General features: G+C 46.5%; 1 protein-coding gene across 1 annotated transcript; it reads right to left on the bottom strand.

Moving 5' to 3' along the window:
* Nucleotides 1–230: 230 nt before the first annotated feature.
* On the bottom strand, nucleotides 231–8,833 carry ZNF174 (zinc finger protein 174). Its single transcript, XM_010992540.3, has 3 exons — nucleotides 7,611–8,833; nucleotides 6,395–6,617; nucleotides 231–1,741 (listed from the first exon to the last, which is right to left on the bottom strand). Exons 1-3 carry the CDS (start codon nucleotides 8,016–8,018, stop codon nucleotides 1,140–1,142), a joined length of 1,233 nt encoding a protein of 410 aa, XP_010990842.1. The 5' UTR covers nucleotides 8,019–8,833; the 3' UTR covers nucleotides 231–1,139.
* Nucleotides 8,834–10,005: the final 1,172 nt, after the last annotated feature.

Raw genomic sequence — 10,005 nt, 5'->3', positions numbered from 1 at the left:
GGCCTAGTTCTAGGACTCAAAACATTTGAGATAAAACCTTTTGTCATTTTCAGGAACTGCACTGAGGTCTCTCTTACACAGCATAAAATTGATGGATATTTCAATGATTTTTAGCACACGTACTGAAATGACTCCGTTTCAGAACATTTTCACCACCTGAATCATTTTGTTATTCTTGAAGCTACTGGCCTGAGGGAGCAAGGAGGGTAGTAAGGATTCCCTTTGCTGTGTCCTTAGTGGTCTACACCCATATCCACTACTTCTTCTTTTTTTTTTTAACTTTTTGGTAGTGGTTGCACAATGTGGATCATTTATTCACTACACTAAGCCCTGAGACCTCCGAAGAGCTGATTTTCACCCTGGTATCTCCTTTGTGATGAGGGGTGGCTCTGCTGTTTGCTTCTTGTTATCTTTTCCCTATAGCTACAGGTCGGGGTGCAGAAGCTGGGATTTTCTTGTCCCCCAATCAAAGGTGCTCTGATATAAAAAGATCCCTCAGAGTGTGTGTGTGTGTTTGTATTTATTTTGGTGAAAGCACTGTCTACTACCCCTCTCCTCACAAAAGGAATGACCACACTGCCACTTCATGTGTCCTGTGTCACAAAAAGCCAGGAACCATGGGAAGAATATTAGGGGATTTATATTCCAATGAACTTCTGCCTTGAAGTGCACGTGGATCACTCATCTTTATTAAAGGAGTGTGCATGTGATAAAGATTGTCTGGTACGAGGGCAAGTGCATAACTCTATACAGAACTTATCCTTGGACATATTTAGAGGATAAAGGAAGCAGCGTGGGGGAGCTTTGACATCGAAGCGCTGGGGACACCTGCGGGGTTGTCCTGGTTTTCCCTCAGCAGTGACTCCCTGCTCTCCAACAGACACCCTGGTGCTCTCTGACCCAGCGCCCACACCTGCCACCTCTTCTCCATCACTGTAGTCGCCACATCCCCGTGTGTGGTGACATCCCCGTCAGCATCTTCCGGCCTCCTCACCAGCCCCAGGGGTGCCAACCACCCCTCAGGGGACCTCCTGCTTTCCTTGTAAGTCACGCAGACAGGCTTTGTGATTTACATGCAAGTCAGGGGGAGGGCGAGGCCGGTACCTTCCTTCTGATGGGAGAGCACGTGGCCCCCGCAGTCAGTCCCCGTGGTGCAGCCGGTGGTGCTGGTGGAGGTTGGAGCTCTGGCGAAAGCTTTTCCCACACTGGCCGCACTGGTAGGGCTTCTCCCCAGTGTGGATCCTCTGGTGGAGCTTCAGGGTGGACTGGCGCCCGAAGCAGTTCCCACACTCCCCGCACGTGTAGGGCCGCTCGCCCGTGTGGACCCGCTTGTGTCTCTTCAGCTCGGAATTCCACGTGAAGCTTTTCCCACAGTCCTCACATTTGTACGGTTTCTTGGCCGAGCGGGTGGCCTGGTGGCCGCGACGCTGCAAACGGCCGCTCAGGCTTCTCTTGCCGCCCTTGCTTTTCTTCAGTTCTCTCAGGGGGTGGCTCTTCAGGGGGCTGCTGACGTACTCCAGCTCCCTGCAACGCCTCCGGCAGGGGGCAAATGGCTTCTGAGCGTTTGGGGGGCTACCTTGCCGCCGGGACAAGCGGGGCTCGCTCCCGTCCGCCCCTCTGGGTTTGGGGCTCCGTGGACCACTCCCCTTGGATCTGCCCGCGGACACCGCGCCCAGCTCTGCTCCGTTCGCCCCCTCTGGCCGTGGATTTTCCTTGTTGTCATTTTTCATTCTGGGGGCCTCTATAATTAGAAAGGATATGTTTCATTTCCAGGCTTTGAAGAAAGCACCACGGCAAAAGAGTTATGAAATACACTGCGAAGTTCCTTCAAGTGTGGTTCTCCACTTGGCGACTTACTTTAGACTCACTAGGGGCACTGTCGGACAAGTAGGGGGCCCCATTCCCCCAAGGCTGCTAAGCCAGGATCGCTGGGGGTGGGACCTGGAAGTCTGCAGTTAACAGGGGGAAATCCTGGGGGGATTCTGATTTATACTCAAGTTAGGAACCAAGGTCTCCAACCTCTCCCTCCTTCCTATCTTTAGGGAAAGGTTTAGGAAAGGAGAAACCGGAAAAGCAAACCCATCAGAACTGAGTATTGCCTACTGAATGAAAAGAAGGAAGAGGGGCGAAATTTCAGCACTGCAAACAGACCCTCACTTACACTGGATACTGAATGACCACCACTGTCTCTTCAAGTAACGGTAAATCCAGCAAGTGTGGTGTGTTCCATTACAAAGTTGACAGCATAGGTGATTGGAAACTGGGATATGGGCCAGACATGTACTCTAATTACAGAAACTCCACAACTTCTGACCACCAGGATTAAGAATCAGGATAGAAATGAGCTGGAGTAGCCTGTGGGCAAATGGGAGGATCTAGAGCAGTGCCAGCCAATAGGATTCCTGCCATGTGGAAAATTTGTGTTTGTGTGCACACGCACACTATTCAATATGGCAGCCACTAGCCACATGTGGCTACTGAGTATTTAAAATGTGGCTAGTGTGACTGAGAAGCTGAATTCTTAATTTTATTTAATTTTAATTCATTTAAATTCAGATTTTAAAAGCAGCCCACACAATTATGGTCAATTGCCCTTCAACAAGGTTGTTAAGACAAAACAAGGGGGAAAGGATAGTCTTTTCTTTCTCTCTCTCTCTCTCTTTTTTTTTTTTTTTTTTTTTAGGATAGTCTTTTCAATAAGTGGTGCTGGGACAACTGGATTTCCACATACAAAAGAATGAAGTTGGACCCCCACCTCACAACATATACAAAAATTAACTCAAAATGGATCAAAGACCTAAACATAAAAGCTAAACCTATCTCTCTCTGAACAGAACAATGGTATAAATCTTTGTGACTTTGGATTAGGCAACAGTATTTTAGATATGTCACCAAAAGTACAAGCCAGCAAAGAAAAAATAAATTGGACCTCCTCAAAATCCAAAACATTTATGCTTTAAAAGATACTATCAAGAAACTAAAAAAGATAAAAAATAAATTTAAAAAAATTAAATTAAAAAAATAGGAAGAAAGTAAAAAGACTACCCACAGAATGGGAGAAAATATTTGCAAATTATATATAAAGGCTTAGTATCCAGATTATATAAAGAACTCTTACCACAACAATGAAAAGATCAATCCAATTTATTTATTTTTATTTTTTATTTTTTTAATTTGAAACATTTATTCACCTATAGATTGCCTTATAATAATGAATATTTTCATATGAAAAGCATCTTTAATTAAAACAGTGATATAGGTAGATGCTACAAATATATTCTTTAATCTGTTTCTAATTAGAAAATTGGGCTGTTTTATTTAACCTATAATTTTTCATCTTATTTCTGCTTTTTTTCTCCTCAGTTCATGGACTGTTTTTTTTTTTAATCTAGTCTATTTTCTATTACCTTTTTAATCTTTACTTTTTAAACAATTGTATATTTCTACAGTCTTAATCCCTTCTAAATTTTTAAAAAATCTTTTATTATTATTATTTTTAAAATTCCACCTCATTTCATTTTTATTTTTCTTGGTTTTGATCTCCTGTTATTGATTATACACAGGTTTTAAATATTGGGTTTTTTTAAATTTTTTCTCCTTTTTTTAAGGTTTTTAAAAGACATCTCCACTCGATTGCTATTCTGCTTCAACTTGCTCTTCTATTTGATTATAGACTATTTTCAAACCTTTGTTTTCTCCCTTCTTTTAAAATTCTCTTTTTAAAAATTTTTTTCCTGCATAGGCTTTAGACAGATAAATAAATAAACTCCTTAAGGACCACAATAGATAACTGATACTCCTTAAGCCACAGTGCCAGAGAGATATGAGCAAGACGAAGAAGCAGAGGAACCACTCCCAATTAAAAGAGCAAGAGAAAACCCTTGAAAGAACGATCAATGAAATAGATATTGATGGCCTACTAGATCAAGATTTCAAAAAAGGAGTGATCAAAGTACTGAAGGAACTAAAAAAGATAGTGTTTAGAGACGTAAAATATGTCAAAAATGAAATTGAAGCTATAAAGAAGAGCCAAGTAGAATTGGTAAACTGATTGGCTGAGATGAGAGCTGACCTAAAGGCTGTACAAAGCAGACTAGATAATGCAGGGAAACAAATAAGTGACCTAGAAGACAGGACAACAGAAAGCACCCAATCAGAACAGCTGAGGGAAAAACAAATAAAATCTAATGAAAACAACATAAGGGACCTATGGGATAATATAAAGTGTGCCAATCTACGCATAGTAGGGGTTCTAGAAGGGGAAGATCAAAGGGGATTGAAAAGGTATTGGAAGAAATCATGACTGAAAACTTCCCAAACCTAAAGAAGGAATCAGATATCCAAGTACAGGAAGCTCAGAGGGTCCCAAACAGGAAGAGCCCAAATAGACCCACACCAAGACATATCCTAATCAAGATGGCCAGAGTCAAGGATAAAAAAATGATCCTAAAGGCAGCAAGAGAGAAAACAAAGAGTGAGTTACAAGGGAACCCCCATAAGGCTCTCAGCTGATTTCTCTACACAAACACTACAGGCCAGAAGGGAGTGGCAAGATACATTCAAAGTCCTGAATGAAACCCAATTTAAAAATGAGCAAAGGATCTGAATATTTATCCAAAGAAGATATACAACTGGCCAACAGGCAAATGAAAAGATGCTCAGCATCACTAGTCATTAGGGAAATAACTGAAAACCTCCATGAGATACCACCTCATGCCTAACAGGATGGCTGTAATCAAAAAGACTGACAATAACAGGTGTCAACAGTGATGTAGAGAAACTGGAATCCTCCTAGACTGCTGGGTGTAATATGGCACAGACACTTTGGAAAAGTCTAATTTCAAAAGGTTAAATGTAGCATTACCATATGATCCAGCAATTCCACTCCTCAGTATATACCCAAGAGAATGAAAACATACGTCTACACAAAAATTTGTACAGAAATGTTCACTGCAGTATATTCATCATAGCCCCAAAGTGTAAAACAACCCAAGTGTTCATCAACTGATACACAAACAAAATGGCCATATAATGGAATATCATTCAGCCATAAAAAGGAATGAAGTACTGACACACATTATGACATGGATGAACCTTAAAATATTATGCTAAATGAAAGAAACTGGTCACAAAAGAGCACATGTTGTATAATTCTGGACAACAAAATGTCCAGAACAGACAAATCCAGAAGCTGAAAGTATATAGCGGTTGCCAGGAGCTGGAGAGTTGGGGATGGACAGTGACTGCTAATGGGTATGGGTTTCTTTTTGAGGTCATGAAAATATACAGGAATTAGAGAGTGGTGATGGCTGCACAAGTGTGTGAATCTATGACAAACCACGGAACAGTGCATACTTTAAAAGGGTGAATTTTATAGTATATGAACTATATCAATAAATAAAATGTAAATAGCCATACGTGGTGAGTGGAACTGCATTTGATGATGCAGCTCTAAAGGGAGGCACTTTTGGGTCTTAGGGACGAGGGGCATGAGAATTCAGCCTCCTGTTATCAAATAACAGGAGTCAGAGACAGCACACACACCCAGCTGCCTCTGCTGAGGCAGGAGAAGTAAGGACGTGTGGTCCACTTTCTTCAGGACCATGAAGGCCATGGGCTATGCGGCAGGGCCTCGGCCAGGTTCACAAGGCCTTCCTGCTGGGTGCCCTAGGTAAGTCTTCTCCGTTCCTCAGTTTTGAGAATAATCAAATCAAAGCGTTTGACTGAATGTAGCAACTCTTAAGGCATCAAGGCTCTAGCCTTCTTGCAACCCTCTTCTCTAACCTGTTGACTATATCCTTATTCACATCACCAAGACCAGCCGAAGTGTCACTGTCATTCAGTCTTAGAAATCATAGGACTGTGTAGAGCAGGGCCAGCAATTATACTGGCATTGTACCAGGGACAGATAAGGAAAGGGACACAGGGGTTTAAAGTCCAGACAATGTCACAAGAGGAGAGACAGGCAGAAAATAGCATGGAGAGGGGCTTTTCCTCTAATGAACAGAAACTCGTCCAGGCCCCTTCTAAACAAGGGACTATTTTAAGTGATGAAACTCAGCTGCAGCTTGAATGGAAGTTCGTCAGTGAACATATTTGGATTTGTCTTCACTACAAGGAGCTCTGAAAGGGACAGAGAAAAGTCAGCACTAGAATAATCCTGTTGTGCACTGTACTGTCAGATAGTCATCAACAGAAAATGATAAAAGCACACTTCTTACGCACAGTATCACCACCATTCTAATGAATGAAATTTGTTAGGTAATAAAGATCTACTTTACATACAAATTAAAAAAAAAAAACCAACACCTGGTCTATGGTTTTTTAGAACCATGAGATGCTTTGAGGGAGATAAAGGGCTAATGAGAGGCCAGAAGAGGCACAAAGTGCTTACCTGTCCCATCCAACATAGGGGTAGGTTCCTGGAGGAGTGGGGATTTTTCCCAATGAGGAGGGCTCTGCTGGTCCTGAGATCCTGCCCGGGAAGTCTCCTCCAGAGAGCTCTCCCGGGGATATCTGTTAGGAGTTTGCGGTTGGAAGTCTGGCAGTTCCTGTTCTCCAAGCTGGGATCCGGTTTTCTCCAAGAGCACCTTCTGGCCCTGCATACAAACAGCCACCTAGGAACAAGCCCCATGCATTAGAGCACAGACTAAGGACTGACGCAGGGCAGCGTGACCTCTCACTTGCCTGTAATGACTGCTTTACCCTGGGAATTTCTGATAATGGCCTGTTGGTCAACTTTGATGGAGACTGCTGAAACTCTCAAAGGAGAGGACATGCAGAATGGAGGCTACTTCAAATCAGCCGATACTTCCTGAGTGGCTGTCCCCAAAGCTTGGGCCTTTCTCAAGGCTTGGAGTCAAAGTCATCAGAGAGTGGGGCCAGCCATGACACTGACCCAGCAGATTCCTACCATATGCCCACCTGCCTCCCTGCTTCTGCTGGAAACAGGCCCTGTAGGATCAGGAAGCAGTAGGGTGGAGGCCATTAAAAACCATCCTTATCTAATGAATTGTTCTGCCCAAGGCTCTCCTGGTAAGATCTCAGCAGTAGTGGGGCTATAAGAGAATTGCCCTACCCTTGTTCCCTAACTGCTTCCATTTCACAAAGCACAAAGCACTTCATGATTGTTTGCTTCCTCCCGAGGCTCCTACTGGGGTCTGACTTGGGGGTGGGGGTTGGAAGGAATACCGGCCAGCTGAGCTGTAACTTCCTGATTCAAAGTCAATGTTCAAGATACTTCACTGGGACAAGGTCTAATAAAGTTCCCCCAAATCAGATCTGACCCAGCAGGATGACCCTGTCTGCTAAGAATCTTGATTGTGGGGAAACTTCAAGAGAAATGGGTGGGAGGAGACCTGTGGGCAAAGATTCGAGAACCCTAGTTGATCCTCTGCTTTCTCACTGGAATGCAAGTGGCTCAGTTTTCTGCAAACCTGTTACATTTCCCTGGGGAGTGGGAGGGTAGCGTGGTAGCGGGTAGGTTCCAAATAGAGGCCAGAAGCAACATTTTAAGTCTGGACTTGGTCTATCTAGGGAAAGATCCAGAGATCAAACACTCTCCAGATGAAAAAGAAATCCTCCGGGTATTAAGAGAGGACCCTCCTTACCCACTGCTTTGGTCCCTTGGCTGCTCTGTGAAAATCTTCCACCAGGGTCACAATCTCCTTGCTGCTCATTGGACATCGATGTCTGACCCGAGCCTGGATCTCTGGGGGCAAGATGTTCAGAAACTGCTCCAGAACCAGCAGCTCCAAAATCTGCTCTTTGGTGTGCACCTCGGGCTGTAGCCACTGACGGCAGAGCTGCCGGAGCCGAGAGAGTGCCTCTTGGGGTCCAGACACCTCTTGATAACAAAACCGTCTAAAATTCTGGCGGGAGAGCTCTGGATCGGGCCACTCTTTTTGCAAGGCGGGCTCCCTTTTATCTTCTAGCCTTGCTATTATATGTCTCTCTTGCTTCGAGGAAGCCTGAATGTGGGTCTGCGAGCTCAAAGTTATCTCCATTTTAGCTGCCATTTTGGGGCTCAGGAGGCAGCTTCTCTCTCCTTGTAAACAGCTCAAGCCTTCGGGATCATGGCCCTGAATGCTATAAAGATGGTAGAAACGAAGCTCCTCTGAGGATGCTGGGGAGGAAAGGATGCAGACAGAGCCTCCTCATTCGTCAGCCTTGACCCCAAACTCCTGAAGACGACACAGTCCCTGGGAGTGGGAAGAGTCTGTTCTTCTGCCAATTTACTCAACTGTTTTGCAAACGGGGAAAGTCATAATGTCCTAAAAGGAAACTGGGAAAAATACCGCTTTTATTTCAGCGACAAGCATACGAGGTCTCAGAGCAAATGCGCAACCAGACCTAACAGGCTGGTAGGAATCCCTGGGAAAAGTTGATGTTGTCATCCAGGTAGTCTGCACAACTCCCCCGCATCCTCCTTAGGCCGACCGTCAGCACTTCGCCGGGCGCTACAGGGTGAGCCCAGGAAGGCCACGGCGCGCGCCGGGGGTTAGCAGCTGGCGGCAGCCTCCTGCTGGTGAGTAAGGTACACGGGGGCGCGGCAGCTGCTCGCCCCCAAGGCTCCGAGGCCCAGCCGGTCCGGCCTCTGAGGGCTCACCGATCCGACTCCGCGCCCCAGCTGGTCCTGGGGTTTGGCGAAGCTGCAGCACTCTGGAGCGCGGCTCAGCTACGTGGCCGGGTGCGAGCTCGGGAAGGCACCTGAGACGGCAGCGGCGCTGACAGAACTGCACCCCGCGCCCACCTGCAGCGGACTCACCTCTCTGGGGACCTGGGACCAGGAACCCGGAGCCAGGGCCGGGGGCGGGGCAGAAGCCGCTTGTCACGGACACTCCCACTGGCGGCTGAGGAACCACGTACGCTACGGGAGGGCCCGCCTTCCCCCAAGAGGGATTGGCTCTTCGAGGGCATTCTCTCTGGCCTATTGGCTGCTGGGTCTGTCGATGCTGGCGAGAACGGCGCAGTGCACTCCGGGAGTTGTAGTCTGCTGGTACGACTTGCGAGCAAGCGCAGTGGGTTCGCTGCAGCCAGGTTCCCGGCTCAGACTACTAGCCCCGCTGCTGAGCCAGCTTGGGGAGTCGGGAATCCGCGCGTCCGGGGAGTGCTCCGCTTCCTGGCGGCCAGGGGCTCGCGGCTGGGCTTCACGCAGGCCGGCGAGCCGCTTGCAGCTGGCAGTCGTCTCAGAGGCAGCTGGGCCAAGGCCGGGCGCCCCTCACACTCTCCGCGGTCACCTTCTTGCGACCCGGCCTTTCGCCCGGTGCGCGACCCATCAGAGCCAGCCGGAGCCGTCCTGATCTCTGTGCCCGAAGCTAGGCTCCCTTCGGCAAGTGACCCCCGGCTCGCTGCAGCAGAAGCCGGAGGACTTGTTCTCCTATTCCTCTTCAGCCACTGTACCTACCCCTAGCACCGAGTGCACCAAGAGTACTCAGTGCATCCTTGCCGAGTGAAAAGTGAATCAACCCGACTCCCCATCCTCATCCTGTTTTCCGCTGAGTGGATTGTCACCAGAAAGAAACACATCTTTGAGAGAGGAGTATTTTTAAATTAAGTATGAATGAAATGTTAGGGGTCAGGACGAAGGCAGGCTCCGCCTTCTACATGAAACTAGGACAGCATTTCTTAAATTATTCTTCATCCAGAGAAGGTGTGGGTTGTATGAAAATGTGTAAGGCTAGGAGTACAGGTTCTAGCCCTGGCCTTGCTGCTGAGGAACGATGCTCTGTGACGCTCGTTTTTCGTTAAAAAGGACCATTAACAACAATGCCTTTGCTTTCTCTAGCCCCTCCTGCTGCATTGAAATGTAAAGAGAATATAAGTGAAGGCTATTCAACCTGAATCCATGATTTTAAAAGTTTTTTTTTTTTTTTAAACTCCTGTAAACAAGCTCACCCCTTTGGTGGAGGAGGAATGGACTGGAGAGTGGGACAGAACTGCAGAAAGCTCCCATCTTACATCGTCCCAGTTTAGCAATTTCCGGGAAATTCGGACTTTTCTCAC

This window comes from Camelus dromedarius, chromosome 24 (assembly GCF_036321535.1).
Source record: "Camelus dromedarius isolate mCamDro1 chromosome 24, mCamDro1.pat, whole genome shotgun sequence".
Taxonomy (NCBI): domain Eukaryota; kingdom Metazoa; phylum Chordata; class Mammalia; order Artiodactyla; family Camelidae; genus Camelus; species Camelus dromedarius.
The sequence above is the reverse complement of the archived record's forward strand: the minus strand, read 5'-3'. Positions and strand labels throughout refer to the sequence as shown.

Excerpts from the sequence above, each read along its gene's own strand:
- ZNF174 (XM_010992540.3), bottom strand. The coding sequence starts at position 8,018 with ATGGCAGCTAAAATGGAGATAACTTTGAGCTCGCAGACCCACATTCAG. Across the intron at positions 6,618-7,610 it reads CCAAGGGACCAAAGCAGTGG|GTGGCTGTTTGTATGCAGGG; the intron begins GTAAGGAGGGTC and ends GCTTGTTCCTAG. Across the intron at positions 1,742-6,394 it reads CCCTATGTTGGATGGGACAG|AGGCCCCCAGAATGAAAAAT; the intron begins GTAAGCACTTTG and ends TTCTAATTATAG.